An 18,241-nucleotide genomic window follows, 5' to 3' on the forward strand; every position below is an offset into this window, starting at 1 on the left:
CTCCAAAACTATGGTAGGTAGGAGCCTGACATGGATCAGAAGAGCATGGCTGGAACTCAGGATACTACCACGATTCGTGCCTAGAGCTGGGAATGCAAGACAGTCGGTACTCAGATCAGAGTTTTGAAGAAAGAGTTGACATTTTGAGGTCACAAGAACAAACTTGGCTCCCTGCATGAACACCTCCAGATGTCTCTTTGGTGCCTGCTCATGGTCACGTGGCGTTCTGAGGCCCATGTCTTGTCTCGCTGGAGTTTGACCCCCAAGAGAAGTTCACCTCTGGTACCTCTCCGTCGAGGAAATGTCTGGTTATAATGAGAGCATCTGTCCGAGCCATTTCTCAGTACCACTGACACCCACCACAGTGCCTCTTGTTAGTCATGCCATTAAAGGAATCCTCTGGAGCACCTGGATGCTGAGATTAGGATCCAGTTCCAATGTTCGGATAATCTTTTTACCTGAAATGAAGTGTAAGCCTTGAAGACGGCCGAAGCCCGTGGCTTCAGATGCAGACCCTGGGAAGGCGGGAAGATGCTTATAGAACATCGAGCCGGCCTTCATCATGGTGTCTAAGCTGGTGTGCGTGGGCACATCCCGTCGTCTGTCTCCCTGTCTCCTTTGCCCTTGAGACACCTGGGGCTCCACTTTGCCCAAATGTGGGGGCCACCTAGGGCAGCACTCTTTCCTCAGGTGTCACCCCGTGCCTGTCCCGCTCCTGCTTATCAGTGGAGTCGTCTGCACCCAGAGTCCTCCGACCCCACAGCCTGTCTTCTCTGGGTCCCGCTGCTCTGGGTGCTTGGCCTCCGGTCTGTTTCTGGCTGCACAAAACCCTGCCGTACCTCTCCGGGTCCTAGGGGGGGCTGTAAGTGGGCTAAGTGCTGCAGAGACAGAAGTAATCGCGGTGGGGATCGCTTCCAAACCGAGGAATGTCCTGCTTGCTCCGATAAAGGGATTTTGTGCTCTCTCTGGCTTTAAGAAGCAGTCTGGGAGACGGCGTTTGGAGGCCAAAATGCTGGAATTTTGGATGTTTGGATTTTTATGGGAATAACAGGACCAAATATTCTAAATCATGAGTCTCTTGGAAAATTGAAAAGGAGAATTTACCAGAATGATGATAATGCACTGTTCTTATTCTCCAGAAGCTTGCGTCATGAACACCCGAGCAGGAAAAGGGCAAAGAATAGAAGAACAGGGAAACAAAAGGAAGGGGCCCTTTGGGGCTCCCCAGCCTGTGAACCGCAGATTATTAAGAAACCACAGGTCTTTCTGGTTCGGATGCCTATTCTGTTATTTGCTGTGTGAATTTTCTGGACTATTTTATTAAATCTCATTAAATTGATGTTTCATTTCATCTTCAATGTACTTGGAGGGAAACTCTGTTTTGGAGATAAGGAAATTGGAGTCAGAGGTTAAATGACCTGCCCCAACCCCACAGCTAATAAATGCCGAGCTGAGACTCGAATGCAAGGTTTCTGGCCGCATTTTCACCCTTTGTTATCTCCGGTACCCACGAGAAGGTTCGGCGTGTTCTCCAGCTGTGGCCTTGGCTGGCATCCCATCCTGTGACTCATCTCCCTGACTGCTGACTTGAGCGTCCCCCAGTACCTTCCAGGCCCCACCCTGGCAGGGCCCAGAGGAGCCTAAGGGGCGCCAGCAGTCCCGGGCACGGGCCTCGCGTCCATTCGGCTGGCACGAGCAAACTCGGCCTCTGCAAATACTGACTCGTGGGGGTGGGTTGTCTGCGTAGCCACGCGCGGGCCAGCCTGGCTATCTTCTGGACGTGGACAGGTGGGAGGCGGTGTGCTGGGCATTTTACGCCAGGGCTTCCATGAGCACAACACGGCACAGGTGGAGAGGCCTGTGTGAGGAGGGGATGGAGGAGAGGGACAGAGCGAGGAGAAGAGAAAGAAAGGAGATCAGAGCAGATGCTTTGATTGACTGGGAGATCGGTCGATTGATTGATTTCATTAACACAAACCCACCTCTAGTCCTGGGGAAACCGTGAGGAGCAAGAATAGAAATAGTTCTGATATTTTAGCAGATCTTTAGGGAGGATCTGCCATACGCTGCGCCCTGTCTAGCCGCTCGGGATACTTCAGAGACCCCACGGACACAGATCCTTGCCATCTGAAACCTTCCATTCTAGTGGGGGAGGCACGTAAAAGCAGGGAATGTAATAAAATAGAGCTTTTCTAGTGTGTCAGAAGGTGGCGAGTGTTCTGGAAAGAACACACGACAAACTTAGAGCTGGCAGTGGGGGTTAGGAGGGCTAGCTCTCGGGAGGGGGCAGGCTGTCCTTAAAGGTAAGCAAGGGAAGCTTCATTGAGGAGGTGGTACTGAGGCTGAGTTGGCTTGAAGGAGATCATCAGGGAGTCAGGCAGCTGTGGGAGGAGCACTCCAGGCAGTGGGAATGGCTTGAGCAAAGGTCCTGTGGTGACCGCATACATGGTAGCACGGAGGAGCAGAAGGCTGGTGTGGCTGGAGCAGGGTGAGCCTGCGGGGAAGAAGGCTCAGGCCTGGCGGGAGCACTGGAAGGACTTTGCCTTTGGCTTTTATTCTTAAGTCAATTGGGGGAGCGCTGGCAAGTTTTGGGGCACAGGAATGACATCCTGTGATTTCCAGGTGAGAAGGACCAACCCAGTTGTTGTGTTGACTTAGGGGAGCAGTGTGGAAGCAGGGAGGCCTGTTGGGTTGTGGCTTCGGCATCCCAGACCGGAGACGGTGCAGGCTCTGGCTGTGACAGGAGCGGCGGAGGCGGTGGGAGGTGGTGGTGTTTTGGATATTTTGAAAGCAGGATTTTCTGATGGGGCTGGATGACATCCGGATGAGAGGTGTGAGAGAGAAGAAGGGGAGTCAAGGATGCCTCTGGTGTTTTTTGGCCTAGCCCTTTGACAATCTAATGGGGAAGTGAAACTATTAAAAAGAGAGATCAAGGGACGCCCGGGTGGCTCAGTCGGTGAAGCATCTGCCTTCGGCTCAGGTCATGAGCCCGGGTCCTGGGATCGAGTCCCGCATCGGGCTCCCTGCTCAGCGGGGAGCCTGCTTCTCCTTCTGCTTGTGGCTCCTCCTGCTTGTGCTCTCTCTCCCTCTCTGACAAATAAATAAGTGAAGTCTTAAAAAAAAAAAAAAAAGAGCGAAACACCAGTGAAGGCATGACCAGAGCCTGGGATGAGCCTGAGAAGGAAGCACCGTGTTTTCGTTTCCTTGGGCAACAGGAAAAGCCCCACAAACTGGGCAGCTGAAAACAACAGACGTTTATTCTGTCACAATTCTGGAGGCTGGAGGACCAACACTGAAGTGTTAGCAGGGCTGCTCTCCCTCCAAAGCCTCTGGGGACGAGGCAAGGCTCCTTATGTGCCTCCTCCGGCCTCTGGTGGCCCGGGCATCCTGTGGTGTCCCTGGGCTTATAGCTGCACCACTCGCGTCTCCGTCTCCAGGGTCACATGGGGGACTCCGCGTGCCCCTGCATCATCTTCCCTCTATGTGTGTCTGTCTCGGTGTCCAAATTTCCCCTTCTTGTAAGGACACCAGTCATCAGATTTAGGGCCCACCCTACTTCACTGAGCTAATTTCATCGGCCATGACCCCTTTCCCAAATAAGGTCACACTCTGAAGTTGCAGGGGTTAGGACTCGTATATATCTTTAATTGAACCCGTAACACTGCGGTTCTCTATGCTCAGTAAACCTGCCTCAGACTGCAGATCGGGGAGACTTCCCTGTGGGTGGGTCCTTGGGCTAAGACTTGAAGTAGGACGATCACCAAAGAGGTTATCAGACGAAAGGTTGGTGGAGGGGGGCAAGAATTCCAAGTCGAAGGGAATGGTATGTACAAAGGCCCTGTGGTTGTAGGGAACAAGGCAAGATGTTCTCTATCATTACTCATCTAGGAAATACAAGATACACAATGACGTATGGCACATAGGCACCAGAATGGCTTTAAGGAAAAAGGACAGTATGAAGTGTAGGCGAAGAAGGGGGACAACAGGAACTTCTATACAGTGCTAAAAATGTAAAATAGTACAGATTTGGAAATGTTTTTGGAATATCTACTGAAGCTCAACATTCTCATACCTGTTCGTCTAACAAATTCACCCTTATGCCTAAAAGAAACGCATTCTTATGTACACGATAAGGCCGGGACAGGTAGGTTCATGGCATCATTATTCATGATAATCCAAAATGGTAACAAGATACGTGTCCATCAACATACAATGAATGAGTCACGCTATATGCACCCGATGGAATACTTTACACCAGCAAAAAGGAATACGTGCTTGCTATCCGTGATAATATGGATTGATCTCACAGATAGAACATCGAGCATAAGAAGCCAGACACAACAGAGTAGTTATAGTATGTTTCATTTACATAAATTTTTTAAAAAGATTTTATTTATTTATTTGAGAGAGAGTGAGAAAGCGGGAGAGAGAGAGAGAGAGCGTATGAGCAGAGGTGGAGGGGCAGAGGGAGAAGCAGACTCCCCTCTGAGCAGGGAGCCTGTTGTGGAACTCGATCCCAGGACCCCGGGATCATGACCTGAGCCGAAGGCAGACACTTGACCGACTGAGACACCCAGGTGTCCCATGTACATAAAATTAAAAAACAGAAAAACCAATCTCTGGAAATGGAAGTCAGAGTAGAGGTTATCTTTGGCAGGTGATACCGGGAGGTGGCCAAAGGGAGGCCATGGCAAGCTGGTTGTGTTTATACCTTGATCTGGGTGTGGACACATGGGTGAGTGTGCAGTAAAATTTATCGAATCTCGGACTCACGCACTTTTTTGTATATATTTTATTTGTAAAAATTTTATTTCAACTTTTATTGAAACTTGAAATAACAATAAAGTCATATATCTATTCTCTTGCTTTACCATCATATTTCAGAATTACCTTTTCTTTGGTTCTTAATAATTTTAATTCCAGTACACGCATACCTTGGAGATATTGTGGGTTCGGTTCTAGGCCACCTCAATAAAGTGAATGTTGCTGTAAATGGGGGTCAAATGAATTTTTTGGCTTCCCGTTGCATGTAAAAGTTATGTTGACACTATACCATAATCTATTAAGTGGGCAACAGCATTATATCTAAAAAATAAAGTGTATACCTTAATTAAAAAATACTTTATTATTAAAAAATGCTAACCATCATCTGAGCTTTCGGGGAGTCATAATTACTGATCACAGATCACTGAAACAAATACAATAATGAAGAAGTCTGAAATACTGTGAGAATTACCAACATGTGACACAGAGACATGGAATAAGCAAATGTAATTGGAAAAATGTCACCAATAGACTTGTTCGATGCAGGGTTGCCACAAAACTTCAATCTGTAAAAAAACCCACAATATCTGTGACATGCGATAAAGTGAAGCACAATGAAACCGGGTATGCCTGGGCAGGACTACCATTTAGTTACTAAAATGATTTTAATATTTTTACATAACGTAAACATCAGATTCTTTAGGGGAGTAATTTTTAAAAATTTTTAATTGAGGTGTAATTGACATACAACATTACATACTTTCAGGTGTACAATACAATGATAGGATATTCGTACATATTGTTGTTATTTGTATATATTGCGAAATAATCACCATAGTAAGTCTGGTTAATATCCATCCTTATACATAGAAACATTTATTTAATTCAATGAAAACTGTATTAAAAAGCTGGTAAATCATAGGAGGTATATTTGATTTAAACTTTAAAAGTGAATGTTAAGAATATGGTGAATGAAATTAGGTGATGAAGGAGAGGAAGGGGACATAGCAGGGGGTAGAAATGAATTCATTACTGCCTATAGTAGGGAGTCAACAGAGACTTTCTAAGAAAATATAGAATTAAGCATGTTGCACAAAGGTGTGTAAGTTATGTAGTTATTAAATTAACCACTGAAACAAAGACACACCTTTAAAATTTTTAGAGGATAAGAAAGGAAACTGGTGAACATGGGGGGGAAGAGAGAGGCAAACCAGGAAACAGACTCTTAACTAGAGAGAACAAATTGAGGGTTGCTGGAGGGGAGGTGGGCGGGGGGATGGATGACATGGCTGTGGGGATTAGGAGGGCACTTGTGATGAACACCGGGGGATGTGGGGGAAGTGTTGAATCACTAAATTCTACACCTGCTACTAATATCACACTCTATGTTAACTAACTGGAATTTAAATAAAAACTTGAAACAACAACCACAGAAAAACCAGAAACAAACAACCCCCAAAAAGAGTAATAGAGTAAAAAATCACTTATAGTGCCAACAAAAAATAAAGTATTTCAGAGGAAGCATGGACTTAAAACCAAGAAAACAGCTCAGTAGTCAAAGATGAAGCACCAGCAAAAGAAGCAGGAAAAATACAGTATCTGAGAAAAGCTGATGACTCTTGATGACAAAGAACATTCGTCTGTGGGCTAAGTTGACCGCTCACTTGTTAGTAGAAGAAAACTAACTTAGGTTGTATCATAAAGCGAATTCAGCCACAGATGTCAGCAGATAATGAGCCTGGAACAAAGTGAGTCATGCTTGTACCCCCGTGGCTCCGTCTACTGAGTGTGGACTGTGTGCCAGGCACAGTACAGGACTTCCATAGGACTTGTGAAGTCCTTCCTATGCTCTATTTCTGTCCCTATGTTACAGCCCAATGGCGGTATCCAGATAATGAGCCATGGCCAGGACTTGAACTTAGCCCCCATGGGACCCCAGAGGCTGTTCCGTGCTGTGCTGCCTCCCTAGAGTGTAGGAGCAAATCTCTATCTTTATGTGGATTGCTGACAGGTGAATAAATAATTGTTTGAGAATTAAACTAGTTATTCCTTTGAGAGGCGATGTTTCCCGTGTTTTAGTGGAATTGAATTAGAATATTGACGTGAAAATCCTTTACCATCTTTTTCCATTAGTACATTCCTTCCCCTGTCTTTTCTTTTTTTAAACAAGTGGCTTATGGTGTATTTAATAGATTTTACTTTAAGATGTTTTACATTTCAAGCTCTAGGTCTTTGTTGTTTTCCTTGACCAGTGCAAGGACCTATTTAAGATATGATTTTGGGTTTTAAAAATCACTTCAAAAACAATGAATATTTCTTTTCAACCAGCTCTACTGAGGATTGAAGTCTGAACTGGGACAAGATAGTCTGCTGATTTGCAGAAGAATCAGCTGATTTGTACCTGGGCAGTTCAACGGGTTTATCAAAGGTCTATCACAGAGGTTTACCGAAGGAGATATGCTGGGCAGATGATGGCCAGGATGGGAGGTGTGGGAGGGGTGTGGGAGATTAACTGTATTGATCATATGTCACACCTGACATTTTTAGGTAATGCCCCCCTCCAGCGGAGGTACCTCGTTGGTAACATGTAAAGTTTCAGCCCCTGCTTCTAAGATTTTCCTCAAAGATATTTTAAAATAACTAGCACATTATTCTGTTTTTGTCCTAATAGTCCTGGGCTATGTCTGCACAGTGGCAGCTGTAAATCAATTATCCTGGAATTGCTAAAGAGTTATATTCACTTGGATATCGCTTTTTAATTCATTCCAGATGCTTCTGTAGGGAGGCAGCCCATGATTATGAATTACAGTGCAGATCAGTGACTTTACAACAGCATAGTAATTTTGAGATTCATTGTTTTCTTTTCTTTCTTTTTTTCTTTTTAAGATTTTATTTATTTATTTGACAGAGACAGCCAGCGAGAGAGGGAACACAGCAGGGGAGTGGGAGAGGAAGAAGCAGGCTCCCAGCAGAGGAGCCCGATGTGGGACTCGATCCCGGAACACTAGGATCACACCCTGAGCCAAAGGCAGACGCTTAACGACTGCCCTACCCAGGCGCCCCGCGATTCATTGTTTTCTGCATATACTGTAAGGCAGAGCGCTTTTCATGATGCCCAGTGTGTAGCAGGAGCTCTGTCGACACCCGGAAAATGGAAGAGTAAACAAAGCAGGCTTTACGCCAGTCGCCCTCTGGATCCGTGCATGCCTTTCCCTTCGCTTTTTAAAATTCAAATTTATATTAATCAGTTTTGTAAGCAAGTAGTTTGACAAATCAGAGTGTTAAAGGATGATTTAAAAAACCCCAGAGAATGGTGGTTGCCAGGGGCTGGGGAAGGGCAGGTGGGGGCGGGTAGGACAAAGGATACTGACTTTCAATTATAAGGGGAATAAGTTCAGAGGATTTAACGCACAGTGCGTTACTGTGGTTAATTATATGGTACTGTGCACTTGTAAGTTGTTGAGGGCCGATCTTAAGCATTCTCAGCACATAAAAAGTTAACCCGGAGGTAATCGATGTGTTAATTATCTTGATCTTGGTAATCATTTCACAGTGTATATGTACATTGTACACTTAAAGTAGAGCAGATATTTATGCCTGATATAGTTACGTAATATATTAAATACAGAATTATGTTTGTCAATTATTCCTCAATAAAATGGGAAAAAACAAAAACAAAACAAAGGTGCCTTGCCAGAGGACCCCCATACCTACCCACCCCCTGAAGCCATCACATGTTGTAAATGAGGCAACTTACTCCAAACTCCTTTTAATTGTTTCTTTGGGAATTTAAATATTTCTACTTTATTAAGTGGGTGGGGGTAGGGGGAGAGGGAGAGGGAGAGAGAGAATCTTAAGTAGTCTCCACGCCCGGCATAGAGCCCAGTGCGGGGCTCAATCTCATGACTCTGAGATGACGACGTGAGTCGGAACCAAGAGTTGGATGCTTCCCCGACTGAGCCACCCAGGTGCCCCAAATATTTATTTCTAAATAGTATGCACGTATTGATATGTATTGATTTGTAGATTTTTGACTTTTTATTCTGAATTCCTATTATAGGATGAAAGTTTCAGCTCACTGTTATGACCCCTTTACCTTAGCCTCTTTAACCCTTTCAGTAAAATTATATCTCAAATTTTGGTAAATCTACATTAAAGGTTTTCATTATTAGGACTGTGTAAATATGCTTACTACTTGAGCCAAGAAATAGTGCAGTTTTGAGCCAAGAGAGACACACTGTATATCCTTTCTTGACAACTTTTTGTTTTCCTAAAGCTGCTTATATTTTTTTAAAAAAAATTCCCATGCCCTGTAATAGGTCGGGGTCTGTAAAATACCCTTTAATACGATTTTCTATAAGGTCAAACCTGTTCAGTGATTTTTAGTCTCACAGTTGTTTTTTATGTTTCTGTAAGACATTCCTCCAGGAGCCCTTGACCTGCCGTGTTGTGAATGGCTTGCTTTCCAGGTCTTGATACAGCTGTTCTCCTGGGACTATCTCCTCCCTCATTCTGGAAATTCTCTCCTATGTTGGCGCCCTTGATTTTTGGATCTCGTATCTTCTTTTTAGTGTTCTGCCTCATTTTTGCGGAACGCATTCATTTTACAGCTTTATGGAATTGGTGCGTGAGGAATTTTTGGAGAATCTTTGAATCCAAAAACGTCTTTATTTTACCATCGCAATGGACAGTTCGGCCGAGTGTAAAATTCATGGTGAAAAGTCTTTTCCTTCAGGATTTTGAAGTCATTATCCCTCCGTTCTTTGAGCTTCAGATGTTGCTACTAGGAATTCTGGTACTATGCTGGTTCCTTTGGCTTGGTTTTATATGTTTTATTTTTTGTTTCCTCTTTGGAATCTTCTAGAATCTTCTCCATGTGTGATGTTTTGAAGTTTCACAGAGATATGTCTGGGTGTGGGTCTTATTCATCATAGTGGATTCTTAGTGTTTTGGTGACTTAAAACTTACAGATGTGGGACATTATTCGCTTATAGTATTTTTTTTTTGTAACTTCCTTCTCCGCTCTTACTTTTCTTTGATTGCCCATTGTTGCTGGAATGTTCACATTGCAAGAGTTCCTTTTTCCTTTCTAAGAATATCCTTCTTTTGTTTTACGCAAGAGCTTCTTTTTCAAGGGATAGTCATCACAATTTCTTTGAGATTTTCTTCTGTTCCCCATTATATTTTTAGTTTATTTAATTTCTGTTTGTTGGAAGCCTGGTTGCCTTGTGTCCTGGAGCTGGAAGGAGGAGGGGAGCTGGGTGTCTCACTCTTCAATCTGCTGCTACCCACTGACTGAGTTCCCGTGTTTATCTGTCATGTCATCCCTGCCCTCCAGTGTCTGGAGCCCCCAAATGCAGAGCCTTTAGGATTGTTTGTTTTCTTTAAGAGAAAATTTTCAGGTCTTCTGTGGGGTGGGGAGCTCTGTAGACAGAGCTCTGTGGGAATCTATTTTTTTTTTTAAAGGTTTTATTTATTTATTCGACAGAGATAGAGACAGCCAGCGAGAGAGGGAACACAAGCAGGGGAGTGGGAGAGGAAGAAGCAGGCTCCCAGCGGAGGAGCCTGATGTGGGGCTCGATCCCATAACGCCGGAATCACGCCCTGAGCCGAAGGCAGACGTTTAACCGCTGTGCCACCCAGGCGCTCCGGGAATCTATTTTTTTATACAAATTTTGAATCCGTTCCCTGTTTTCAGCCCTGCCTTGCCTTTCAAGCTACCTAGGAGTCTAGTTTCTGAGCTTTTTGAAGCTCTGACTTGCTTCTCACCCGTGTTCCCCTCGTAAGCTCGCATCTCCTTCTCTTGCTGGGTCATTCGGGACGCCTCCATCTGATTTCTGTCTTCATATGTTATACTTTGGAGATGATAAATGTCTCCTAGTTTTGTCAGAGATCAAGGTTGTATTTCTTTATCTTGTTTTCTTTGGGGGGAATTTTTGAGAACAGAGCACAGAGAAATCAACATTTATTCTATCATCTTGAAACAGAAAACTCCCATTTGTTTTTTGTTTTGTTTTAGAGAGAGAGAGATTGGGGGGAAGGGGCAGAGGGAGAGGGAGAGGGAGAGAATCTTAGGCAGGCTTCACACTCAGTGCAGAGCCTGACTCAGGGCTCGATCTCACAACCCCGAGATCACAACCTGAGCTGAAATCAAGAGTTAGTCTTTTAACCATCTGAGCCACCCAGGCACCTCAGAAGAATCCCATTTAATCTAAAATAGATAGTATCAGGTTTTCTTTTTGTCATGGATTTAATAATTTCCACATTTAGCTTAAGCAAAATTTAGTCTGTTAGATACATTTTTTTTAAGGTAAAGAAATGATGAATATGACTTAATTGCCTGGAGAAAATTACATTAATTCTTAATTTATTGAGCCCTGTAGTACAAATTATCATTCCACCTTAGTGCTGTTTTCAGGACTAGCTTATACTCTAAGGAATCCCACTTTTTATTCCATCAACTTCTGATAGAAATTTCTCCATCATTGTGAAGTCTCCCCTGCATTTTTGAACAGAACGGGATGAGTGTACCCGTCTCTTGGTCTCCAAGACGTCGTCCTGGCGTCACGGATTGCGCCATGCTGGACTTCGGTGACACCTCTGGGACTGGCCCCTCCTCTTTCACCAAATCCTTCCAGGCGCTTGCTTTATAAATTCGTAATTGATTTTGCAGAGGCAGCTGTCACTTCCCTGTGAGTCAGCTTCGGAAAGGGCCTTCCAGTCCCCTGACACCTTACTGCATTTAATTGAATGTCTAGTGTGGCTCAGGAAGAGCTGAGATCAGCAGCAGAAACAAAATACCCAGGCTGGCAGAACCAGGAGCCCCCAGTTTAATTCCAAGTCTGAGTCAAGTAGGCTTCGGTCGAATAGCACGGGGCGGGGGGGGGGGGGAGCTCCTCTGCGTTGTGATTCTCTCAGGCTGAGAATCCCAGGCTCTGTGGCAGCTCTGTTCTCGTCTGCGTAGCCATTGACCAGGTAATCTCCATCTTGGCATGGCTGCCATTTTGTCTGAAACCCTTCTTTTTGGGTCGGGGCTGTCCTGTGTGTTGCACGATGGTTAGCAGCACGCATCCCTGGTCTCTGCCCATCAGTCGTTAGTAGCACACACATCTTCCAGCGGGGACAGCCAAAAATGTCTTCAGACATCGCCAACTCTCCCCTGGGGGGCGACATGGTGGATTCTTGTTGAGGACTTTAGACTACAAGTCTCCTCTTTTTGCAGATTTTGTAGCTCTGTTCCGAATATTGTAGAAAATGTGGCAGCTAGTGCCTGGAATAGTATTGTAATACTTTATAATTTTGTAGAATGTGGGATAATTCATAAAGCACCCATGTTTCCATAATTTGCCAAATAGTCATTGTTTTACATATATTGATAACTTTTATCACGTGCTCATTTTTTTTTTTTTTTAGCCCACACACAGTATGCTGGGGCCTGTCGGAAGCCCTGTCAGTACTCTAAGGGAGAAATGAGTGTTGTCCCCATTTTGGCAGATGGGGAAACTGAGGCACAGAGCATTTAGGCAAATTGCCTGGGTTTATACGGGGTGCAAGTGGCGGGACTGGGATTCACACCGAGGCAGGAGGACTTCAGAGCACAAGCTCTTAACCAGCACTTCGTGCAGTGCTTGGTTTCAAGGTGCCAAGACCAAACCACGAGCTGTGCACGTAGACTTTAGCCCGTCTGCCCGTTCTGAGCACCAAGGGGGCAGGACTGCACATGTTTTCCAGCTTTCCATTCCTCTTACCCGGGCCAGTACCTGGCAGATAGTAGAGGCAAGGTGAAGGTTGATTTTAATAAATTAAATAAACACCAGTCTTGTGGGCTGTTTATGCAAAAAGAGGAGCCCAGCAAAAACTCAGTATTACGGTTTCTTGGAAGAAGCTAAATGGTGGAATTGTAAGTGTTGACGTGCTAGACGGTTCTCTGTCACTGGGAGGACCCGGCCTTCGGTGCAGAAATGCAGGGACTGTACCATTAAAACCTCCAGCCGGGGGCAGTGGTCTCCTTGTTGGTGGGAAGTTTTGGGAAATGAGAGCTCCTGTATCAAAGAGTCACCCTCACTTTAACAAAACCCACCGAAGCATGCGTGTGTCCCAGCAGGACACACTTGCACAATTTAGCCTTTCTTGGATGGTTCTCGAAGGCGGAACCTTGTAGCACTGCCAGGTCCTTATCACAGATGCCCCGGACGCCATGAGACCCTGAGGTGCTGGTTAATTGAGAGCTTGAGTTTCTGGAGAATGTTGACTAATGGGTGTTTCTAGTCAGCTTCCCTTGAGATGGTCGTGCTTTCAGGAGATCAAGATATGTGAGTGTTCTGACATTTGCCCTCAAAGCTCTTTCCAGATTGTTTCAGGAGGGGGTGGGAGTGCACGGACTATAGTTTGGTCCTGATATGAGGCTGATGTTCGCTGGTGCAGAGATGGTAGGGCCCTGCTCACGGAAGCCTTGGCCATGTTGTTTGTCTGCTCTAGCCGGACTGTGAGTTTCACATCACTGTTGCCCATTAGAAGGAAGGCTGCCCTAGAATTTGAGCTGAAAGGTGCTCAGAGGGAGGAAAGATGGGCTGGCCTGTCTTTCAAATATCACTTAGACTTTTTTCCTGATTCTGTATTTGTGAAATAGCTATGGGAATAGCCACGGGGTTCGTGTAGAAAGGGTCTTAGTAAATTAGGAAGCTTCACTTAGTTCAGATGTTCTTTCTTTTTCTTTCTTTCTTTCTTTCTTTCTTTCTTTCTTTCTTTCTTTCTTTCTTTCTTTCTTTCTGTTTTTCTTTCGTCAGGGAATCCTCTTTTGAAATGGTGATAATATAGGGAAAATTCCAGAGCAGAAACACCATATACCTTGTAAATTCAGATCAAAAGACTCTTTGATAGCAATAGTAGCCCAAACTCAACACATCAAGTGCCTTAAACACCAGTAAATAAATATTCACTAGATAAACTTACCGTTCAACACTCAGCTCACATAGCACCCCGAACCAGATCTCCCCCAGACCAAGTTAGCCATTATCCTTAAATGCTCCTGTAGCAGTTTGTTCTGTTCCAGAAATAACACAGGCCCCATTGTGTTTCTAATTCATCTGTTTTCATGTCTTTCTTCTTGCCTGGATGGTGAGGTTCTGGGAGGGAACGATTCACCTTTGTATCCCCAGCACCTGGCATGTGTAGGCTGGTATGTAGGAGACGGTCTGTGCCTGCTGGATGCATGAGTAATAGGGGAGCTCATTAAATTTCATCTTCCACACTGGGCAAGAAGAGGACATATCATATTGAAATATTTCCAACTCGTTAATAACAAGCCACTCCATTTTATGATTTAGGATAAGGAGTGTTCAGGGCATGGTGATTTTTTTTTTTTATTTGTCCCCTGCTCATTTTCTTCTACCCACCCCCCACCCCAACCCCTGCAAGTCACATGAAAATATTCATTGATTTTGGGTCTTTCTGAAGAACATTTCTCTTTCTTTCCAGGCAGGTATTAATGAAAATGATTTTTACGATGGGGCGTGGTGTGCAGGAAGGAATGACCTCCATCAGTGGATTGAAGTGGATGCTAGACGTCTGACCAAATTCACTGGTGTCATCACTCAAGGAAGGAACTCACTTTGGCTGTAAGTGTGGGTGGACCTGTGTTTTTCTCGACTCCATGCCTTGGGTCTGATGTTCTAGGGTTTATACAGAGACAGGAAAGATGCAGAGAAGTATCTCGTGATAAGCAATAGAAGGGAAGAAAATTGGAATCTGGACAGGATGCTGGGCGTGCTGTAGACATGAGCATCTCTTGAATGATATTGTCCCCTGTACAAGAACAGAGAGAAGGACCCACATGGCAGGTTGGGCTGAGTAGACAAAGGTGTTATTAAAACAATGCAGTTTAGGCAGGTGGCTGCCATCTTGGATCTGTGATGAATTACTGGTACCCTGACTGGTAGACTGAGCACAGCCTGAGGTGGGAACTCTGAGCAAGCAGTGAGCAATAGGTAACAGGTCCAAGCCACTGTTCTGGAGTAGACGGTATTAATCCTTTAGAATCTGAGGACTGGAAGCTGACAGAGGTTCCCAAATGAAGGACTACCAGAGAAGTAGTAGAAGTGAAGGGTGAGCCAGTGTGAGGCCTGAGAACGAGATGGAGCCCATTTCTCAGAATTGACCTTGGGCCTAGGGTTGGGTCAGTAACAAGATGACCCAGTAGTAATCCTAAGAGAGGTAGTCTCCATCCTGTGGTACACACATACAATGGAATATTATTCAGCCTTAAAAGGGGCGGACATTCTGACACCTGCTACACCATGGATGAGCCTTGAGGACATTACGCTAAGTGGGATACACCAGTCACAAAAGGACAAACGTTGTGTGATCCCAATGTGAGATTCCTTGGTGGCTTCCAGGGCCTGGAGGAGGGGGAATGGGGAGTTATTGTTTAATGGGTGCAGAGTTTGGGGTGATGGAAAGTTCTGGAGCTGGATGGAGGCAATGGTTGCACAAAGATGTGAATGCACTGAATGCCACTGAATAGTACACTTAAAAATGGCTGAAAAGGCATGCAGAGACTGGGCGCTAGGCAAGGCCTAGAAGGGTCCACAGGACCTTGGGTGCTTTCTGAATTTAAGTGAGAATTTTCAATTCCTCTAACATCTGATTACAACTGAGAAGCCAAGGGCACAGATGCCTTCCACGCTGACATAGGAAACTGGCCCAGTTAGCGAAGACCCCTCCTGCCCTGCCTGCCTCACCTTTCTGTCTGTGCCACACTCTCGAATTTCATTTCAGCATTTGCTCATTACCTCTTGGCAGTCGTGTAAAATCTGTCTGTAATTTGTTGATTCGATTAATTTTTAATTCCTGCAAAGGTCAACATTAATAAATAAACCAGGATAAAGGAAGGGAACCTGACATCTGTGCCCACATTTAACTGCCTGTCATTGTCACTATAAAGGGGACTTTCTTACATAGTGACAATTGTCAGGCAGTGACTCATCATCTGTTTTCCTCTGAGCTTTTTTATTGTAAAGATGATATTGTAACATCCAGCAACATTTAAAAACATTACCCATGGTTCCACTGTCCTTAGACAAACATAGTTTTTTTTGGACATATTTGTAATCTTATTACATATGCAATCATGTTATTTTAACTTAAGACTGTATCAAAGCATTTTTCATGCTGTTACTGAGATTTCATAATGATCATTTTTTAATAGCCTGTAATTTACCCAGCCGTGGGCCGGCCACCTTCTCAGTTTTCTGGTATCACATATCATTTTGCAAGAAAGCATTTTCATACTTGTTTCCTCCCTTGAATTATGTCCTTCAAATACATTTCTGGAGCTGGGGTAATGTGCATTTTGACAACATTTGGTTATGTATTTGTGATGTTTTGTGTAGAGCATTTTTTTTCACTTTGCTTTTCATCAGCGCCTATATCTGTGCTCGTAATGATGATTTTCGCTCTGTGGTGTACTTTGTGCTCTAATCAGCTTTATTACCACGACAATTGTTTTCACTGTTTAGTTTCTGAAAGGCAAGAATTTGGGGGAAGAAAATGTTGAATTGCTCAAGGGGAATGGAAACTTGGACAGAAAGATTGGTCTGAGATTATCCATAGGGATGAATGAAGGGATTTTACCTTAATGCTTGGATATTAACCCATCTAACCACTGTCATTAGAGAGCCAGTAGTCGAGTTATTGGAGTAGAAAGACAGAGGAGGGTAGGAATAACACTCACATTCCATTTCATCTAGAGCACAAAAGCATTTTGGGTAAACAAGAAATTGTGATAGGACAGTACCTTTCTTTGACTTAGCCCAGGACAGGAACATCTTAAAGGGAAGACAAGGGATAGAATTGCTTTTAAGAGTCAGGTGGGTTTTGCTTTGTTTTGGTTTTTCGGTCTAAATATATTTCAAGTCCCATTGTTCTTCAAGGACGTTGGAAAGAAATTTGATGAGTTTCAGTTTGTCTTACCTCCTGGAATAGGACTGTCTCCACTAAGAGCTGAAGAAGAAATAGGACAAGGATACATTTTGGTATCTGAACCTTTTTTCCCCCAGAGGCATGAATAATGCTGGAAGCATTGGGATCTGTCCCAGTATGACCAGAAAACATGTCAACCATAGCAACCATCAAATACTAACAGTAATGAAGGCAGCAGGTGTCCCTCATTCCCTCTCCCCGTGACCTTGGCCCCACACTGTTCCCAGGACAGGCATCTACGGTGCTGTGTTTAATATTCCTGTTAACAGGCTTCTGTATTTCTCCCTGCTGGTCTGGGCGTACCTTCATGATAGAGGCAATGCCTGGTGGCCTCGCCCTGTACCAGGCATCTATTAGATGCTCAAGTAATGATTTTTTAATGAACGAATATTGTTAGGAAGTAACAAATTGACAAAGGTTCGTTCACAGGGAATGGTAATGAGTTCATTAATCTGCGAGTGTCGGTGACTGAGAACAAGCTTGCAATGGGAGTCGGGACAGGAGAGGGGCCGTGGAAGATTGAGGAGTGACAATTTCTAGCGATGGACGACAGCACGGACAACAGAGTGCCTTTGGAGTCATGTCACGGCTCTTGACTCTTGTGGGTTATGAGATTTCCCTTCTTGGAACCTCAGTTTGCTGCCTGAAATAAGATAGCTATTCTCTTATCAGGTGAAGATCTGGTGGAGGTCAAATGAATTGTTACAATGTTTTAAAATTACCCTGCACATAGTAAGTGCTCAGTAAATGTTAGTTTCATCCCTCTGCATCTCTTTGGATTTATTTAAAACAGTGGCTTGGAAGCTTTATTTTTAGCCACAGAAACCTTTGGAGGATACAGGAGGCGAGGCTGCCCTGTGCCAATCTGGGGGGTGGAGGGGAGCTTTGCCTGCCTGGCCCTCCCTTCCGCCCATCGTGAAGCAGCCCTGGAGGAAGCCTTCATCCAAGTAGCTCCAGTAACAAGCATACTGAACAGCCCGTGGGCCCTCTGTGCCGCTTACAACCCTGCCAGCTCCTCCAAAGGCCCATGGTGCTTCCTGAATCTTGCTGGGTAAAGGGAAAATGTGGAATTCAAACCAAGACAAGCAAAGGCCGAGTAGGAATTAGAGCTTGATTTTTCTAGTTAAACATGCAGAGCCTACCCTCATCCCAGGGGGTTGCATTTTGGCTGGGAATGTTTTAGGAACGGAAGGGCAAGGGGTTGCTGGCCCTTTGAGGTCGGGGCTAGATGGATATTGCTGTTTATAAAGGCTTCTGTCTGGTTGTTAGAATAGGGGAGCATTTTGGGGTTACAGTACATATATATTTAATGCCTTTCATCTATAGGACTTTCATAGTTAGTATTTGTAAGTGAACAGCCATAATCTTTGTTGTTTCTGACATTCTCTTCGTGTGTTTATGGATTCATTCATCTGTCATTGAGCACTCTGTACTAAGCACTAGGGATACGTGGGGGAGCCAGGAGTGGCCTGCCTGCAGGGAGCTTTCAGTCTGGTGG

At 44.6% G+C, this 18,241-nt stretch overlaps 1 protein-coding gene across 1 annotated transcript in view; it reads left to right on the forward strand.

Annotated features, from left to right (window-relative positions):
• The window catches only part of CPXM2 (carboxypeptidase X, M14 family member 2), a 130,488-nt gene that overhangs the window by 38,197 nt on the left and 74,050 nt on the right, over nt 1–18,241 (forward strand). Inside the window, exon 4 of the mRNA XM_045809333.2 lies at nt 14,242–14,381. Coding sequence (XP_045665289.1) covers nt 14,242–14,381 — 140 coding nt within the window. The remainder of the gene's footprint in view (nt 1–14,241; nt 14,382–18,241) is intronic.

This window comes from Ursus americanus, chromosome 6 (assembly GCF_024610735.1).
Source record: "Ursus americanus isolate L20-20 chromosome 6, mUrsAme1.1.p, whole genome shotgun sequence".
NCBI lineage: Eukaryota > Metazoa > Chordata > Mammalia > Carnivora > Ursidae > Ursus > Ursus americanus.